Source organism: Salmo trutta, chromosome 30 (genome assembly GCF_901001165.1).
Source record: "Salmo trutta chromosome 30, fSalTru1.1, whole genome shotgun sequence".
Taxonomy (NCBI): Eukaryota; Metazoa; Chordata; class Actinopteri; order Salmoniformes; family Salmonidae; genus Salmo; species Salmo trutta.
In genome coordinates this window covers 33354419-33375297 of record NC_042986.1, presented here as the reverse complement: position 1 = coordinate 33375297, position 20879 = coordinate 33354419, and the positions used below count along the sequence as shown (strand labels likewise).

At 41.7% G+C, this 20879-nt stretch overlaps 1 protein-coding gene and 4 non-coding genes across 5 annotated transcripts in view; 1 reads left to right on the top strand and 4 right to left on the bottom strand.

Annotated features, from left to right (window-relative positions):
- LOC115168530 (NUAK family SNF1-like kinase 1) overlaps positions 1–20879 on the top strand; it is a 73280-nt gene that overhangs the window by 33075 nt on the left and 19326 nt on the right. The window contains exon 4 of the mRNA XM_029723904.1: positions 6463–6528. Within this exon, the coding sequence (XP_029579764.1) occupies positions 6463–6528 (66 nt within the window). The remainder of the gene's footprint in view (positions 1–6462; positions 6529–20879) is intronic.
- trnag-gcc (transfer RNA glycine (anticodon GCC)) lies at positions 6717–6787 on the bottom strand. The gene has a single exon. It is a non-coding gene; the product is annotated as a tRNA-Gly (tRNA).
- trnag-gcc (transfer RNA glycine (anticodon GCC)) lies at positions 13467–13537 on the bottom strand. Its single transcript has one exon. It is a non-coding gene; the product is annotated as a tRNA-Gly (tRNA).
- On the bottom strand, positions 14519–14589 carry trnag-gcc (transfer RNA glycine (anticodon GCC)). Its single transcript has one exon. It is a non-coding gene; the product is annotated as a tRNA-Gly (tRNA).
- trnag-gcc (transfer RNA glycine (anticodon GCC)) lies at positions 14971–15041 on the bottom strand. Its single transcript has one exon. It is a non-coding gene; the product is annotated as a tRNA-Gly (tRNA).

Sequence of the window (20879 nt, the reverse complement as noted above, 5' to 3'; positions counted from 1 at the left end):
AAACAACAAACTGAACAGTCACAACTATGTATCCATTCATTGCTCTGCTGGTCCAGAGATCAGTGGTGCATGAGTAGCAGTGGATGTCTTCAAATTGAGCCTTTATGATTCCCTGGTATCTCTGTAGAGCTTTGGTATCTCTGTATTCATGAACAAGTTCCGGTAGCACATATAGTATTTGTGGTTCAGCTTCCTCACGAGTTGTTTAAATTCCCACTTCTCTGGCACTGGCATGTGGTCCACACAGCTTTTTGTCCTCTCTTGAATGTGGTTCATAATGCTTCAGGTTATCAAACAGCTTTGGGAGGGTCGGGGTGGGCTGGGTTTGTATTCATGTAGGCCTGCATTGATTCTGAAAGTAAAGAGGGAAAAAAAACAGGTCTTCATTTTCTCTTCTATTGTCTCCCAGACACACACACACACACACACACACACACACACACACACACACACACACTTGCTTTCTCCCTTTTATCTCAATCTCTGTCACACTGACAGACACTCTTACTTGCTCCTCTTTTTTTCTCAATTCAATTCAAGGGCTTTATTGGCATGGGAAACATATTGTAATGACCTGACTAGATCATGAAGGAACAATTGTCCAGACAGAGGATTGAGTTAACGAATGGACGGTTTATTAACACAACTTAACACAGGCTACTGTTTGGCCGTAGCCCACGCCAAATAAATGAAAGGTACCCTACAAACGAACCGTGACCTTCTCTTGTGAAGCCCAGACGTAAGAGAGAGAACAATGGCTAAACCCGGTCTTAACTTCCAATGCTCCATCCCCCTGCCCAACCCCCCTTCACGCCACTCCGCCAACCACCAGGCTGCCCGGTATCCGAACATTCCAGGCATTCCCGTGATTGGCAGATAGCAAGTTGATTGGCATGACCCCGCGAACACTGGTAAGTACGACACAACCCACTAATAGCCTAACACATAACCCACAACTGTCTGTGCGGGTCGCTACAATATGTTAACATTGCCAAAGCAAGTGAAGTAGATAATAAATTAACAGTAAACATTACACTCACAGAAGTTCCAAAAGAATAAAGACATTTGAAATGTCATATGTCTATATACAGTGTTGTAACCATGTGCAAGTACAAAAGGGAAAATAAATAAACATAAATATGAGTTGTATTTACAATGGTGTTTGTTCTTCACTGGTTGAACTTTTGTTGTGGCAACAGGTCACAAATCTTGCTGCCCTCTCTCTGTGACTCACTCACTCCCTCGCACACCCCATTCCCTCCCTTACTTTCTCCCTTTTCTCTATCTCTGTCACACAGACTCTGAAACGCACACCTCTCACTCTCTCAAACTCACAAAATAGTTGTGTAAAAAGGCTCTTACACACACACACTTCTATTAAACTCACTCAAACTACCCAAATAAATATTCTGTTGCACGGGTGTCTTTACCTACAGATTATAAAGGGATAGGCACTCAATGTAAACTAAGTTAGAAGCCTAGTTGCAATGCATTTTGTTTCCGGCGCTGCAGCACCGTCTGCTGTTCACGGAGAACGCACAGCCACTCAAAAAGTCAGGAGAGAAGCGGTAGTTTGCAAGCACAGGCTAGTCCTGGCAAATAAACTTAATTAAGCCTAGCATTAACTATCACACTAGCTAGCTACCTCCATCCCAGCTAGAGCTGCAAGCTAACTTTTACAGACAACGTCAGCTCTAGCTGTAGTTTGTATGATAGTAAACAGTAGTAGCTTACGTTAGCTAGCTAATGTTGACGTTACAGTAGCCGCCCTAACGTTAACTAACTAGCTAACGTTAGCTAGCATATACCATTTGCTATAATAAGTACAAAAACATAGCTAACGTTACAAATCTCCTTTCTCTTCAGTACAGTAGCCAGTTCAGGGTGTGTTGTCTGCATGTGCTTCATTAAATTGCTTGCGAGGTACACGTTTCCCGTATTTTCTGCAGATTGGGCGTTCATCATCAAATACTTGTCTGTCTGAATGAAAACTGAATATGTCTGCTGCAGAGGGACAAGAGAGAGCCATGATAAAACTAGTTTTCATCAATCATGGAAATAAAAGTGCTGAAATCAAATTGGTTCCCTATTTAAAAATAAGATGGAGAACAAGCTATGAAGGAACAATACTGGAGTTTTGGTGCAGGTACAGCCAACTAGCGCAAAAATATATAGTCAAAAATAATATCCCGCTATGTAACTGTATTGATCCCCCCCTTCACTTGTAGTACTGAACTATACTCCACTTGAGTTTACTGTGCAGTAAAGTACATTATAGACATACGTCCATGGGAAAGGGGGATACCTAGTCAATTGTACAACTGAATGACTTCAACTGAAATGTGTCTAACGCATTTAACCCAACCCATCTGAATCAGAGAGGTGTGGGGGGGTGCCTTAATCGACGTCCACGTCTTCGGCACCAGGGGAACAGTGGCATGGTTAACTGCCATGCTCAGGGGCAAAAGGACAGATTTTTACCTTGTCAGCTCGGGGATTCGATCCAGCAACCTTTCGGTTAGTGGCCTAAAACTCTAACCACTAGGCTACCTGCCGCGTTTGGGCCACATTAGAATATTATTTGTCAATTGACATACCTTGATTAGACTATCGTTTAATGACAACAAAGATTATATTAACTCAATCATGATTGGCTTGATGAAGCTACCAATATTAGATGTAGACAGTTTAGGAATACTTTATTTTCCCCTTTTAATAAGAAATGACCATACTGTATTAAGTTTTTATCTAAATTGGAAATTAAAAGTAAGTATACCAACAAGCTTTACATTAATAAAATGTGTAGAGTACATTGTCGATTCTATCTGGTAAACGAGGAAATGCCTAATTTCAGTTGTATTGAATGATTGTCAAATAAGTAAATCTGTGCATAGTCTTCTCAAATATGTTTAATTTATACCCAAGATAATTCCCACCAGAGGGCTAAATAGTCGTACATTTCTTTTGGCAGTATCCAGGACTTAACGTTAACACACCGAGATCAGCTTTAGTGATCAGTAATATGGTGGCCAATAGTGGTTGCAATTGAGATCAGGTGTGTGGGCGGGTGACCTTAGCGCATATTTATGGTTTAACGAGAGTACACCTCATGTTGAGGCAGTGCTCAATTTTGGTTGCAATTGACCCACTTAGTGTGAAACAGAGCAACAGGCAAACACGGTACTGCTAAGCCACAGGAGGCTGTTGAGGGGAGGACGGCTCACAATAATGGCTGGAATAGAGTGAATGGAATGGTATTAAAACATTTGTAAACCATGTGTTTGATACCATTAACTCTGTTCCAGCCAATACAATGAGCTCGTCCTCCCCAGTTAAGGTGACACCAGTCACCTGTGAGCTAATCCCACTAAATCCTAATCACTGCAGTTTCTCTTCTCAGGGTGTGAAATGAAGCAACAGGCAAACATTGCACAGCTAAACCCACAAAATCCTACTCCTAATACCAGAGGAAAAATGTGTGGGTCAAAGGAGAATTACAGTTGAAGTCGGAAGTTTACATACACTTAGGTTGGAGTCATTAACTTGATTTTCAACCACTCCACAAATTTCTTGTTAACAAACTATAGTTTTGGCAAGTCGGTTAGGACATCTACTTTGTGCATGACAAAAGTAATTTTTCCAACAATTGTTTACAGATTATTTCACTTATAACTCACTGTATCACAATTCCAGTGGGTCAGAAGTTTACATACACTAAATTGACTGTGCCTTTAAACAGCTTGGAAAATTCCAAAAAATGATGTCATGGCTTTAGAAGCTTCTGATAGGCTAATTGACATAATTTGAGTCAATTGGAGGTGTACTGTGGATTTATTTCAAGGTCTACCTTCAAACACAGTGCTTCTTTGCTTGACATCATGGGAAAATCAAAAGAAATCAGCCAAGACCCCAGAAAAAAAAATGGTAGACCTCCACAAGTCTGGTTCATCCTTGGGAGCAATTCCCAAACACTTGAAGGTACCGCGTTCATCTGTACAAACAATAGTACGCAAGTATAAACACCATGGGACCACGCAGCCGTCATACCACTCAGGGGGAGACACCTTCTGTCTCCTAGAGATGAATGTACTTTGGTGCGAAAAGTGCAAATCAATCCCAGAACAACAGCAAAGGACCTTGTGAAGATGCTGGAGGAAACGGGTACAAAAGTATCTATATCCACAGTAAAATGAGTCCTATATCGACATAACCTGAAAGGCCGCTCAGCAAGGAAGAAGCCACTGCTCCAAAACCGCCATAAAAAAAGCCAGACTACAGTTTGCAACTGCACATTGGGACAAAGATTGTACTTTTTGGAGAAATGTCCTCTGGTCTGATGAAACAAAAATAGAACTGTTTGGCTATAATGACCATCATTATGTTTGGAGGAAAAAGGGGGAGGCTTGCAAGCCGAAGAACACCATCCCAACCGTGAAGCACGGGGTGGTAGCATCATGTTGTGGGGGTGCTTTGCTGCAGGAGAGACTGGTGCACTTCACAAAATAGATGGCATCATGAGAGAGAAATTATGTGGCTATATTGAAGCAACATCTCAAGACATCAGTCAGGAAGTTAAAGCTTGGTCGCAAATGGTTATCCAAATGGACAATGACCCCAAGCATACTTCCAAAGTTGTGGCAAAATGACTTAAGGACAACAAAGTCAAGGTATTGGAGTGGCCATCACAAAGCCCTGACCTCAATCCTATAGAAAATTTGTGGGCAGAACTGAAAAAGCGTGTGCGAGCAAGGAGGCCTACAAACCTGACTCAGTTACACCAGCTCTGTCAGGAGGAATGGGCCAAAATTCACCCAACTTATTGTGGGAAGCTTGTGGAAGGCTACCCAAAACGTTTGACCCAAGTTAAACAATTTAAAGGCAATGCTACCAAATACTAATTGAGTGTATGTAAACTTCTGACCCACTGGGAATGTGATTAAAGAAATAAAAGCTGAAATAAATCGTTCTCTCTACTATTATTCTGACATTTCACATTCTTAAAATAAAGTAGCCTAAGACAGGGAATTTGTACTAGGATTAGATGTCAGGAATTGTGAAAAACTGAGTTTAAATGTATTTGGCTAAGGTGTATGTAAACTTCCCACTTCAACTGTATTTCTACATTGCTTTTTAAAAGTCACACACTGACACACACTACCAGAAGTATCTATAAACGCTTTCTTATAGATTATAGAATTGTGTCGTGGTAAAAGCTACATTTCCTAGTTGGTGCAGAAATTTAGGAAATAGGAGACTTAGGAAATAGTGAACGCCTATTGGCAGAGTTTTGGGATAAAACTCTTCAGTGGAATACGCCATATACATGTGTGCACACCAGAGCTAGCGCATAGCTGATACTGCTTAACACCAGATGGCTAAATTATGTTGGTCATTTTATTTGGAGTTTGCAAAGCATGTTTACCCCCATCTATCCCCCAACCCATTACATTAGAATGAAGAACAAAAAACACCCCTCGCTATTTTAGCGTTGGAGCTCGATGCTGCATCCTCTAGTTGTGTCTGACCTCATAGTATTCTAAAATAGACATGAATGTTCCGGAACGCGTGAATTATTTACAATGCTTCTGAGGTATGCAGTTTTAGCAGGAAGTATTTAGGCTTCAGGGGAAAAGGAACGTTTTTAAAAGATACGCCACATAAACCTCTCTCTCTTTCCCTATCCATGTCTGTCTCTCTCCCCCCCTCCTTGCTTCTTTATCTTATTCGCTCTCTCACATTCACTCTTCGCCTGAATTGACCTCTGCTGTGCTATTCATATTTTCCTGTAGCAAACTGTTATACCCCCTCTTTCTCTCTCCCTCTCTCTTTAATATCGTTATACTACATTAGAGGTATCATCTGTCCATGTTGGGTTTGTTATAGAGCTGGATTGTTAATTTTGATAATACAATGAAAGACAGAAGGAGGGATAACTGAACAGTCCAAAATAATGAAGGAAAGCTAATTGAAAGACAAACAGAAACAATAACTTAACAAAGCCCTGGCTAGGAATAGACTAACAAACACAGACAAGGTTTACACACACTCAGACTGTATACTGTTGACCATTCACCAGTACTGTATGCTCGTGGATTAATCATTGAAACAAACACTCATATCATGAGAATGACCTTTCAATGTCAATTAGACAATAACATTTTGATCTCTCCTCTCTCAAGCTGTTCTTTTGTTCTCTTCATCTGTTCCCTATTTCTCTTGAATCTGTATGCAGCAACTGTGTTACAAAATGATTGATATCACACACAAAACACAAACACACACTGGACCTCCACTTATGTATTCAGGCCATGTTTGTGTAAATGTCATCTGCTCTCTAGTTCCTAAATCAACACAGCAGTGTCTTCCTAGAAAAACATCAAGGGGGTGAAGAATCTGTGCGTGTGTAAAGATCTGTGTGTAATAGTGGTACTTTACTTGATTGTCTCTTTCCCTCTCCTTCAGAATGGTGTGGTCCATCGAGATCTGAAGTTGGAGAACATTCTACTAGACCAGGACCTGAACGTCAAGGTGAGAACACACAAAAAATTTAAAAAATGTATTGGTTAAAATCGACCCCCCCCCCCCCCCCCCCCCCCCCCTATTGGTCTATTGAAAATGTGATTCTACAGATTTTCCGCTTATAGTGCAGACCTTGTGCCTGTCCAAGACCTGTCATCCAGTGAGTGTAAAGGGTAGTTATCTTAAAAGGATATGCCTGCATTGGCCGGGAATCGAACCCGGGCCTCCCGCGTGGCAGGCGAGAATTCTACCACTGAACCACCAATGCTGAGCTGCTCTGTTAGTCTACTCCAGGGCTCACAACACAGTGGGGGTGGCGTGAAGGACAAGGAGAAGGGAGGAGTAAAGCAGAAAGGAGAGAATTGTAGAGAAGTAGTTTGAAAATAGGTTGATATAGCTCATGCACTTAGATTTGTGTTTCTGGGTATTTTCAGGAGTTTAAATTGAAGTGTGTAGCGAGATCCTGCTTTACCCCAAAAGAGTCCACACATTGGCCGGGAATCAACCCGGGCCTCGCGAATGGCAGACGAGAAGTTTACCACTGAACCACCAATGCTTTGATATATCATTCTCTGGGACAGAGTATTTCTCTAACAGTCAGGGTGAAGTGAAACAAATGTTGAATTAGTATTTAACTATTCAGCTCGAAGGACCATTAAAAACAGACGTCGTCTTCTAATATGTTTTTTGTTGTTGTTGTTGCATGATAGACCAGTTATAGGTAGTACAATGTACTTAGAGTGCCCGTCTCTTAATCATTTGTATTTTTGCATGGTAGACTAGTTTTAGGTAGGTACAATGTGTAGTATTTTTACATAGCCTAGTACCTAGAGTCTGTTTGCGACAAGGATTTGAAAATAAACTTGAGCGATACCCAAGTGATCTAAAATAATTATTCTAGAGGTTTATCCATAATTAGTGAGTTTACAAATGTAATCCATATGAAAGGTTATCAGAAATGATGTAACATGTAGACTACCATGTAAAAATACACTACATGGCCACCATGCGCAATGCCAAGCATCAGCGTAAAGCTCGCCACCATTGGACTCTGGAGCAGTGGAAACGCATTCTCTGGAGTGATGAATCACGCATCACCATCTGGCAGTCTGACGGACCAATCTGGGTTTGGCGGATGCCAGGAGAATGCTACCTGCCCCAATGCATAGTGCCAAATGTAAAGTTTGGTGCAGGAGGATTAATGGTCTAGGGCACTTTTTCATGGTTCGGGCTTGGCCCCTTAGTTCCAGTGAAGGAAACATTTTTTTTTTTTTTACCCCTTTTTCTCACCAATTGGTAGTTCGTCTTGTCCCATCGCTGCAACTCCCGTATGAACTCGGGAGAGGTGAAGGTCGAGAGCCATGCGTCTTCCGAAACACGACCCCACACAGCTTCTTGACACTGCTCGCTTAACCAAAAAGCCAGCCATACCAATGTGTCGGAGAAAACACCATACAGATGGCGACCAAAGTCAGTGTGCATGCACCCGGCCACCACAAGGAGTCACTAGAGCGCGATGGGACAAAAACATCCCGGCCGGCCAAAACCTTCCCTAACCTGGACGACGCTGGGCCAATTGTGCGCCGCCTCATGGGTCTCCAGGTTGCGGCCGGCTGCGACACAGCCCGGGATCGAACCCGGATCTGTAGTGATGCCTCTAGCACTGCGATGCAGTGCCTTACCAGGCCCTTTCCTGTTTCAGCATAACAATGCCCCGTGCACAAAGCGAGGTCCATACAGAAATGGTTTGTCAAGATGGGAGTGGAAGAACTTGACTGGCCTGCACAGAGCCCTGATCTCAACTCCATCGAATACCTATGGGATGAATTGGAACACCAAATGCGAGCCAGGCCTAATCGCCCAACATCACTAATGCTCTTATGGATGAATGGAAGCAAGTCCCTGCACCAATGTTCCCACATCTAGAGGAATGCCTTCCCAGAAGAGTGGAGGCTGTTATGGCACCGACAGAGGGCGCCTCGCCTCGAGCGCCGATAAAACATTGCAGATCTAATTTTCTCAATCCGTTTGTTTCGTGCATTACTACATACACCCAGGTAGAACTTTTGGAATACGAAACGCTGGATACTCACCGTCCACCCGACCTCGCCGAATTCCCTGAGACAGCAGAGCAATGGACTAACTTCTTCTGCGAGGAGCCAAGCTGCTTGGGAGTCCTACCGGAGAGTACATGGCGGGGTCTTAGTGAGATTAAGACGCCAGGCGACCCATCCTCCATTACTGAGCATACTACTCGCCAATGTTCAATCAGAAATGAACAAACTTGAGTAAGTCAGAGAGAGGATCTTTTTCCATCAGATCCTACAACATACTCTGTTTTTCTGAAACTTGGCTTTCCTCTGACATCCAGATTATATACAACCAGGGGGTTTTACAGTTTTTTGACGGGATAGGAAGCGGGCTCTCTGGCAAGAGCAAGGGTGGCGGGCTCTGCTTTATGACCATTAACTCATGGTACGAAGGGGTAAACATACAAGGAACTTTATGCTCCGCCGACTTTTACCTTCCGGGAGAGTTTACTGGGATTATCGCCATGGCTGTGTACATCCCGCCCCAAGCTGATACCAAAAAAGCTCTCAAAGATCTTCATTGGACCCTGAACAAACTGGAGACTGAATTCCCTGAGGCAGCGTTCATTGCTGCGGGGGACTTTAACAAAAGTAATTTGAGAACCGTGCTCCCAAATTATTACCAACACATCAACTGTCCAACTTGCGTAAATTCTACTCTTGACCACTGCTACACACCTTTTCAACACGGGTATAAGGCCCTCTCCCGTCCTCCTTTCTGAAAATCTGACCATGACTCCATCTTGCTTCTTCCCGCCTACAAATAAAGACTCGAGGGAAGTTCCGGTGATCAGGTCTGTACAGCGTTGGTCTGACCAATCAGAATTCACAATAAATACGCCACCTCAGTCACCGGATTCATACAAAAATGCATAGATGACATGATACCGATTAGTATCTTTCAAAACATACCTGAATCAAACCCCGTGGATTAATAGCAGCCTTGTAGGAAAACTGAAAGAGAAAGATGCTGCTTATAAACAGGGATAGGTGACCGGGAACAATAGTTTGGTTAAACAGGACAAATATGACTTACGCAGATCGATCAAGATGGCGAAACAAGTATAGAGCCAAAGTGGAGGAGAAATTCAGCGGGTCGGACACAAGGTGTAGGTGGCATAGGCTCCTGACGATCACAGATTACAAAAAGAAAGCCAGCCACATCATGCTCACCAACGCCCCCCCCCCCCCCCCGATTCTGCCATTACTCTCCTGAAGTTACCGGTAATTGGCTACACGAGGAGTCGGCAACCTTTCTCATTTGGAATTACCATTTATATAACCATTTCTACCAATATGCGTGCCAGTTATGGTTTCCATATCCACAGTTTTGTGGAACAGTTTCATTTCATGTATAATAACATATTTATATCGCAAATCTAAATGAAAATTATACAAACCAAAAAAGGAACTTCTATTGCCATTGCCAACTATGTAAAAATAGCCTACATAAAGCCAACAAATAAAAACTGCAGCCTGCAGGTAGAAAATATCCTGATAAAAATAAATATACAATAAATCACATTGGCTATGCATGGCCTGTCTGCAACGAACTTAAAACATTGTATCAACTATTAATTTGGGTCCAGCCCGAAGCTTGCACTTGCAGACTTTCAACATTGTATAAAATATTCTGCACCCTCCAAAGTATCCTCCGCCATTGAGCTCGGGACAGACACAGCTGTAGGCTATTTGCACAAGGGATAAGAAGCAGTGCTTGACTTGGGCAGGAGCTCACCAGAGCTGAGTACTGGCACCTCAAATGTTCTACTGCTTGAGCTCCTGTTCCTCTTATAGAATACTAGCTCAAAAGTATTGTGGAGATCCTGCACCTAAATATAAACAGTACCAGCACCCAAAATGAGTACTTAATCTATTTCAGTCTAAGTCAAGCACTGATGAGAAGTAATCTGGTAGGCCTATTTTATGACATTTCCACTAGATCAGAGCGAAAAAAATTTCCCTTTCATGCTGTGGTTATCGAAAGGGAGAGAGCTGGAAAGATTTTTCAACTATTGTCATTCTCAATGGATGTAAAAACAGACTTCGCTTTCTCACTGTTTGAGGTGAAGAAAACATTACTTTGAGAAGCTCCAAAGCTCATTAGTGGTGGTGTGTTATTAAGCCAATCAAATATACTATCAGATCTGCAAGTAGGCACATTTTAGTATGCCTACATTTGCTCGCAGGCCTACTAAGCGTTCGTCCTTACTCAACATTGACAGGAGCGCTCCAAACAAAAGACAATTACTAAATTGAATTGACAAAACTCGTAAATGGAATGAAATAAACCAAAACTTGTTTCTCTCAAGTGTTTTATAGGTTGTGCGCTCTGCAAACAATGTGTCCACTCCGCCAATGAGAACAGAATGTCAAAGCTGTCATCAATGCAAAGGGTGGCTACTTTGAAGAATGTGTATATTTTGATTTGTTGAAAACTTTTTGGGTTACTACATGATTCCATATGTGTTATTTCTTAGTTTTGATGTCTCCACTATTATTAGAAAATTGCAAAAATAAATAGTAAACCTTGAATAAGTAGGTGTGTCCAAACTTTTGACTGGTTGTGTGTGGTATGTGTATGTATGTGTGTGTGTGTGTATGTGTGTATATGTATGTGTGTATATGTATGTGTGTGTATATGTATGTGTGTGTATATGTATATGTGTGTATATGTATGTGTGTATATGTATATGTGTGTGTGTATATATATATATATATATATACACACTGCTCAAAAAAATAAAGGGAACACTTAAACAACACATCCTAGATCTGAATGAAAGAAATAATCTTATTAAATACTTTTTTCTTTACATAGTTGAATGTGCTGACAACAAAATCACACAAGAATTATCAATGGAAATCCAATTTATCAACCCATCGAGGTCTGGATTTGGAGTCACACTCAAAATTAAAGTGGAAAACCACACTACAGGCTGATCCAACTTTGATGTAATGTCCTTAAAACAAGTCAAAATGAGGCTCAGTGTGCGTGGCCTCCACGTGCCTGTATGACCTCCCTACAACGCCTGGGCATGCTCCTGATGAGGTGGCGGATGGTCTCCTGAGGGATCTCCTCCCAGACCTGGACTAAAGCATCTGCCAACTCCTGGACAGTCTGTGGTGCAACGTGGCGTTGGTGGATGGAGCGAGACATGATGTCCCAGATGTGCTCAATTGGATTCAGGTCTGGGGAACTGGCAGGCCAGTCCATAGCATCAATGCCTTCCTCTTGCAGGAACTGCTGACACACTCCAGCCACATGAGGTCTAGCATTGTCTTGCATTAGGAGGAACCCAGGGCCAACCGCACCAGCATATGGTCTCACAAGGGGTCTGAGGATCTCATCTCGGTACCTAATGGCAGTCAAGCTACCTCTGGCGAGCACATGGAGGGCTGTGCGGCCCCCCAAAGAAATGCCACCCCACACCATGACTGACCCACCGCCAAACCGGTCATGCTGGAGGATGTTGCAGGCAGCAGAACGTTCTCCACGGCGTCTCCAGACTCTGTCACGTCTGTCACGTGCTCAGTGTGAACCTGCTTTCATCTGTGAAGAGCACAGGGCGCCAGTGGCGAATTTGCCAATCTTGGTGTTCTCTGGCAAATGCCAAACGTCCTGCACGGTGTTGGGCTGTAAGCACAACCCCCACCTGTGGACGTTGGGCCCTCATACCACCCTCATGGAGTCTGTTTCTGACCGTTTGAGCAGACACTGCTGGAGGTCATTTTGCAGGGCTCTGGCAGTGCTTCTCCTGCTCCTCCTTGCACAAAGGCGGAGGTAGCGGTCCTGCTGCTGTGTTGTTGCCCTCCTACGGCCTCCTCCACGTCTCCTGATGTACTGGCCTGTCTCCTGGTAGCGCCTCCATGCTCTGGACACTACGCTGACAGACACAGCAAACCTTCTTGCCACAGCTCGCATTGATGTGCCATCCTGGATGAGCTGCACTACCTGAGCCACTTGTGTGGGTTGTAGACTCCGTCTCATGCGACCACTAGAGTGAAAGCACCTCCAGCATTCAAAAGTGACCAAAACATCAGCCAGGAAGTATAGGAACTGAGAAGTGGTCTGTGGTCCCCACCTGCAGAACCACTCCTTTATTGGGGGTGTCTTGCTAATTGCCTATAATTTCCACCCGTTGTCTATTCCATTTGCACAACAGCATGTGGAATTTATTGTCAATCAGTGTTGCTTCCTAAGTGGATAGTTTGATTTTACAGAAGTGTGATTGACTTGGAGTTACATTGTGTTGTTTAAGTGTTCCCTTTATTTTTTTGAGCAGTGTGTGTGTATATATATACTGCTCAAAAAAATAAATGTTCATTGTTCATTCAGTATTGGTATCGGCTTTTTTTGGTCCTCCAATAATCGGTTGACCTCTAGTCTTTACTCTGCCTCCACCCCAAGGGACATTTATTTATTCATCACTGTATATAGTGCTACTTCTATTATATTGTTTTTATTACAATTGTCATTAGTGAAATAAAATAATCCTGCATGCTGAAGCTCGAAGCCTAAGATTTTCACTGTACCCTTCAATTACACCTGCAACCCTGATATTGGAATTAGATTTTCAAGGAGTAGGTGTCCACATACTTTTGAACATGTAGTGTATGTAAACAAATACATGGTACTTGTATCGGCTATGAAAAAGCCAACTGACACTTACTCTTGGGGTTTTAGACTGGGTTTCTGTACAGCACTTTGATATCAGCTGATGTAAGAAGGGCTATATAAATAAATTTGATTTGATTTTGATTTGATACTTATATATTGGAACATGGTTGGACTGAAATCTCCAGCATGTACTTATGTAAGCAGATCCCAAAATACCTTAAAAAAAAAAGGAACCATGCATTGGCCGGGAATCGAACCCGGGCCTCCCGCGTGGCAGGCGAGAATTCTACCACTGAACCACCAATGCTTTGATAGAGAAGCTGTCCCCTAGAGTGGTATAACAGTCTGGATGAAGTGAACAAGAAGTTAAAACATGAGTTAGTATTTAGCTATCCGTCTCGAAGGACCATTAAATGAGAGGCAGTACAATGTAATTAGAGTGTTGTTACATAGTACTTACAGCCTGTTTGCAACGAGGATATGCAAATAAAGTTATTTGAGATACCTGACTGATCTAAGAGAATGATTCTAGAGGTTTAGCAATAATTAACTTGTTGACAAATGCAATCCAAAAGAAAGGTTAATCAGGTGGGACTGAAATCTGAGTAAATCCTACAATGCTTTACTTTTTCCACATTTTGTTACGTTACAGCCTCATTCTAAAAAGGATTAAACGTTTTTTTCCCCCTCATCAATCTACCTGCATGTTGAAGCTCGAAGGCTAAGATTTTCACTGTACCCTACAATCACACCTGCAACTGTGAACATGTGACTAGTAAACAATCTGAATTAAAATCAGCAAAGGGGGACCAACTCCATATTAATGCCTATGATTATGGAATGAGATGTTTGACATGCAGGTGTCCACATACATTTGGCCATGTATTGTATGTAAGCAAATACATGGTAGTTATTTTTATATTGGAACAAATTTTCAGCACTTATTTCTGTGAGTAGAAAGAAGAAATTCAGAGACAACTCAGTAATGCACTTATTTATTTTTCCTTTGCCTCCAACTCCTTTCCATACGTGGAACGGATGTGGGTGGGGCTAGGTCTACATAGAGGTGCTGTTTTAGAAAATTCACAAAAGCTCTGACGAAGGCCGTGAGGCCAATACGTAAGCTTATTAAATATCAGTGATACTATCAAGAACAGTGTGCGGTTTCCTTTTTTCCTTCATCCTGTTTCAACTGTTGCCATGCACCTGCAACAAGATTGCTCAGATGTGCGAGTGCCTTTTTGAATTTTGTGAGTAGAACCTAAAATACTTTTTAAAAAGATATACATGCATTGGCCGGGAATCGAACCCGGGCCTCCCGCGTGGCAGGCGAGAATTCTACCACTGAACCACCAATGCTTTAATAGAGCAGTTTTCTTTCCCCAATAACCATATAATAGGAAAACAGAAAGGGGACGAAGGGTCAAGTTGGAGGGGGAGCAGATGGGACATGGCATTTGTGAAAATAGTAAAGTAGTTGTTTTGAAAGGTGGTATTATGATTTATGTCTGATTGTGGACATCAGCCTGTTTACGACCTGGATTTGAAAATAAACTTATTTGAGATACCGGAGGGATCTAAAAATAATGATTCTAGAGCTATAGCCATAATTAACTTGAGTTTCAAATGTAATCCATATGATAATTTATGAGGAAGCATGTAAAATGTAGCTGCTATGTAAATAATGACATGTACTTATTACTTCTATGAGAAATCTTACAACACTTCAAAAAGTGTCCCTGCATTGGCCGGGAATCGAACCCGGGCCTCCCGCGTGGCAGGCGAGAATTCTACCACTGAACCACCAATGCCTTGGTGATGCAACTAACTAGACTGCTGACTTTGAATGGAGCATGCCTTTGGCTCTGTCGGAGTGATTTGTGTTTGTTTATTATCTATTTCACTTGCTATGGCAATGTAACCACGTTTCCCATGTCAATAAAGCTATGAATTGAATTGAAAGAGAGGGAGGAGGGAGAAATGTAGACTGGATGATCGGAACAGAGTTAGTCAGACACTGAATTCCACTTCCCTCGACCTCTTTCTGAACCATTGAGGATGAGGGAGAAAATGCAGTTGCAAGGCATATAGTAATAATGGTTCATCCTTCCTAATCCTTCCTGTTAATATACATTAATTATGTAAACAAGCATACATGACTGTTCCATGTGCAAAACCCCCTCACAGACATTGTCATCTGCTCTTAACATAGCATAGTTAATTGCCTGCTGATCGGACATAAACAGCAGATGGGCTTCCCATTGTATTCAAACTGTTTGGGTAGGTTTTATACTCCAAGAACATTCACACCTGGCCTAATTGACTGGACTCCACAGAGATATGGAAGTTGGAAGTCCAGTTGACTGGACTCCACAGAGATATGGAAGTTGACAAAAAACTGAACACAGTTGCAATGTTGTTGTTTTTTATTGCAACTGGGGTAAACAATATGTAGCCTACAAAGTGTTTCCTATATTCCTATATTATATCGATATCAAATGGGAAAATGCAGCTGATATGGACTTTGCATATCGGTGCCCATCACTACAGATTAATGTTTGAGACAAATACTTATTGGTCATTGATTTGACAAGGACCATGTTCTTTGTATGCTGCACCAGAGTTTTCATTGTTCGTTTTAGCTGTCAAGCTGGAAAACGCAATAAAATAACTCTGTGTTGACTGAAAGCCAAAGCTGGGAAATGTGCTGCATTGTGAAGCCATGCGCTAAGAACCAGCCTAAAGACATGGTGTAAATTCCTATAACCCAGCCCTGAAGTCATTCCATTCCTTTTATGGCCGGTACTCCCCTTATATGGTTGCACGACGCGAGGGAATACACGGAATCTGCAAATCTGGGAAAGCAGAGGGTTTTAATAAAAGTCACACACACCGTCTAAGAGTTAAAGAAAACAGACTACGTACTTTTCTCTCCGCAGCTTCCATACTTCTTCACCACAGTGGGTATTATTCAGACCAATGCGGGAAATGCCATTCTGTATGGTATGCATGAGATAGATAAGGGAGGAAGTTGCCCTTGGACACTGATTCAAGGCCAGTTAAGCATATTCTCCTCTAATGGTTGAAGCTGGAATCATTAATAGGTGAAATTGCCAAGTCTGTTTTGGATATTACAACAAAGAAGTTACTGGAAACAGTTGCATGCGCAATAGGACAGCAGAATATGCACTGCACATTTTGTTCCTACACTGTAGAACGCTCCTTTCTTCATATTTTTATTTTACCTTTATTTAACTAGGCAAGTCAGTTAAGAACAAATTCTTATTTACAATGATGGCCTACTAATAGCAATTACAATAGTGCTACAGTGGCAGGATAATAGCTAAGGAATAACAGTGTAAAAACATAGGCTACAAATTGGCCTATAAGATTAGATGTACTTTATTGTCCATTACCTTACAGACTAGAGGTCGACCGATTAATCGGAATGGCTGATTAATTAGGACAAATTTCAAGTTTTCATAGCAATCGGAAATCGGTATTTTTGGACGCCGATTGATTTTTTTGTTTTTTTACACCTTTATTTAACTAGGCAAGTCAGTTAAGAACACGTTCTTATTTTAAATGACGGCCTAGGAACGGTGGGTTAACTGCCTTGTTCAGGGGCAGAACGACAGATTTGTACCTTGTCAGCTCGGGGATTCAATCTTGCAACCTTACGGTTAACTAGTCAAACGCTCTAACCACCTGCTTTACATTGCACTCCACGAGGAGCCTGCCTGTTACGCGAATGCAGTAAGAAGCCAAGGTAAGTTGCTAGCTAGCATTAAACTTATCTTATAAAAAACAATCAATCAATCATAATCACTAGTTAACTACACATGGTTGATGATATTACTAGTTTATCTAGCCTGTCCTGCGTTGCATATAATCGCTTAGGTACACGTTGCTCCAACCATAAACATCAATGCCTTTCTTAAAATCAATACACAAGTATATATTTTTAAACCTGCATATTTAGTTAATATTGCCTGCTAACATGAATATCTTTTAAATGTGTCACTTCTCTTGCAAACAGAGTCAAGGTATATGTAGCAGTTTGGGCCGCCTGGCTCGTTGCAACTGTGAAGACTATTTCTTCCTAACAAAGACAGCTGACTTCGCCAAACGGGGGATGGTTTAACAAAAGCGCATTTGCGAAAAAAGCACAATCGTTGCACGACTGTACCTAACCATAAACATCAATGCCTTTCTTAAAATCAATACACAGAAGTATATATTTTTAAACCTGCATATTTAGCTAAAAGAAATCCAGGTTAGCAGGCAATATTAACCAGGTGAAATTGTGTCAGTTCTCTTGCGTTCGTTGCACGCAGAATCAGGGTAAACAGAATCTGGCTCGTTGCGAACTAATTTGCCAGAATTTTACATAATTATGACATAGCATTGAAGGTTGTGCAATGTAACAGGAATATTTATACTTAGGGATGCCACCCGTTAGATAAAATACAGAACGGTTCTGTATTTCACTGACAGGAAAAACGTTTTGTTTTCGAGATGATAGTTTCCGGATTCGACCATATTAATGACCTAAGGCTCGTATTTCTGTGTGTTATTATGTTATAATTAAGTCTATGATTTGATAGAGCAGTCTGACTGAGCGATGGTAGGCAGCAGCAGGCTCGTAAGCGTTTATTCAAACAGCACTTTCGTGCATCTGCCAGCAGCCCTTCACAATGCATTGCACTGTTTATGACTTCAAGCCTGTCAACTCCCAAGATTAGGCTGGTGTAACCGATGTGAAATGGCTAGCTAGTTAGCCGGGTGCGCGCTAATAGCGTTTCAAACGTCACTCGCTCTGAGACTTGGAGTAGTTTTCCCCCTTGCTTTACATGGGTAATGCTGCATCGAGGGTGGCTGTTGTCAATGTGTTCCTGGTTCGAGCCCAGGTAGGAGCGAGGAGAGGGACGGAAGCTATACTGTTACACTGGCAGTACTAAAGTGCCTATAAGAACATCCAATAGTCAAAGGTATATGAAATACAAATCGTATAGAGAGAAATAGACCTATAATTCCTATAATAACTACAACCTAAAACTTCTTACCTGGGAATATTGAAGACTCGTGTTAAAAGGAACCACCAGCTTTCATATGTTCTCATGTTCTGAGCAAGGAACTTAAACGTTAGCCTTCTTACATGGCACATATTACACTTTTACTTTCTTCTCCAACACTTTGTTTTGCATTATTTAAACCAAATTGAACATGTTGCATTATTTATTTGAGGCTAAATTGATTTTATTGATGTATTATATTAAGTTAAAATAAGTGTTCATTCAGTATTGTTGTAATTGTCATTATTACAAATAAATAAATAAAACAAATCGGCAGATTAATCGGTATCGGCCTTTTTGGTCCTCCAATAATCGGTATTGGCGTTGAAAAATCATTATCGGTCGACCTCTATTACAGACATTGGAAATGTGTGTTTATGCTCATAACCCAACACCCCAAGAGACACACACACACACCACGAGGAGCTGGAAGCAATGGGTCAGCCACTGTGCAGAGTAAATGTAGGGGGTTAAGTACCTTGCTCAAGGGCACTGGGCATTCTGTCAAGGGCACTCTGAGCTGGGATTCACCCCGTTACCAGAGGGTTGCTGGCCAGCTTCTCTAATTATAGCTAGGCTACCTGCTAAAATGGTTAAGGCTAATGGGCTAGACAACAATAGCAGTGTAATACCATCAATGGTAATAATAGACCAGAAGTAATACTATACAGGCTAATACACTGTAATAATAGGATTAATAGCAGCAAGGCTAACAGCATAGTAGCAATGGGCTTCTGAGTGGCGCAGCAGTCTAAGGCACTGCATCTCAATGCAAGAGGAGTCACTACAGTCCCTGGTTTGAATCCAGACTGTATCACATCCGGCCGTGATTGGGAGTCCCATAGGGCGGCGCAGAGTTGGCCCAGCGTCGTCCGAGTTTTGCTGGGGTAGACCGTCATTGTAAATCAGTATTAGTTCATAACTGACTTGCCTAGCTAAATAAAGGAAAAATTAAAATGGGAGTAAAGCACATTGGCAATAGGCAATGACTTTTTAAGAAGCTAAACATAATAGCAGCTAATTATTAGCAAAAGGCACATTTTTGTATTTATTTTTATTTATTTCACCTTTATTTAACCAGGTAGGCTAGTTGAGAACAAGTTCTCATTTGCAACTGCAACCTGGCCAAGATAAAGCATAGCAGTTCGACACATACAACACAGAGTTACACATGGAATGAACAAAACATACAGTCAATAATACAGTAGAAAAAAGAAAACAAAAGTCTATATACAGTGAGTGCAAATTAGGTAAAATAAAGGAATTAAGGCAATAAATACGCCATGGTGGCGAAGTAATTACAATATGGCAATTAAACACTGGAATGGTAGATATGCAAAAGATGGATGTGCAAGTAGAGATACTGGGGTGCAAAAGGAGCAAAATAAATAAATACAGTATGGGGATGAGGTAGGTAGATGGGCTGTATACAGATGGGCTGTATACAGATGGGCTATGAACAGGTGCAGTGATCTGTGAGCTGCTCTGACAGCTGGTGCTTAAAGCTAGTGAGGGAGATGGGAATAATAGAGAATAAAATACACACTATAAAGTTACTAGCACACATGAACAGCTAGACTGACACGGAACCCAAACCGGCTGCGCACGTGCACCATCGTGCATAAATGTATTTTGTCCCCCCACACCAAACGCGATCACGACACGCAGGTTAAAATATCAAAACAAACTCTTAACAAATTACATTAATTTGGGGACAGGTCGAAAAGCATTAAACATGTATGGCAATTTAGCTAGCTAGCTTGCACATGCTAGCTAATTTGTCCTATTTAGCTAGCTTGCTGTTGCTAGCTAACTTGTCCTGGGATATAAACATTGAGTTGTTATTTTACCTGAAATGCACAAGGTCCTCTACTCCGACAATTAATCCACACATAAAACGGTCAACTGAATCGTTTCTAGTCATCTCTCCTCCTGCCAGGACTTTTCATCTTTGAACTTATATGGTGATTGTCCTCTAAACTTTCATAGTATTACCAGGACGACCGGCAAAACAGTCCGTCATTCAATCGCCCACGTGGGTATAACCAATGAGGAGATGGCACGTGGGTACCTGCTTCTATAAACCAATGAGGAGATAGGAGAGGCAGGACTTGCAGCGCGATCTGCATCAGAAATAGATAGAAACTTGTGCAGCAAGTTTGCAAACACAGAAAGGTGTCTATCTAATGACATAGTAGTAGACTGACAAGCAACTGAAAGTGACTGCAACGTAACTACGGTCTGCGCAGGTGCAACTGCATATGACCACCGCCATCGTGGAATAAGGAAAGGCACAGGCTAAATTAGCTACATGCTAACAGTTCACGGGGCTAACTAAAAACACTTTAAATGTTCATAAACACGGCTATTCACTTACCAGACAATATAATAAAATATGACAACCTAACAATATGAACAGAATAATATGAATTTACTATCCTAAACAAGGCATGTGGTACACAGCATTATGAGCTAGCATGTCTTGCTAGCACCTAGGCTAGCTGGCTAGAAATAGCATGACACACATGGAAAAGGAATGACTCTATAAACTAGAGGTCGACCAATTATGATTTT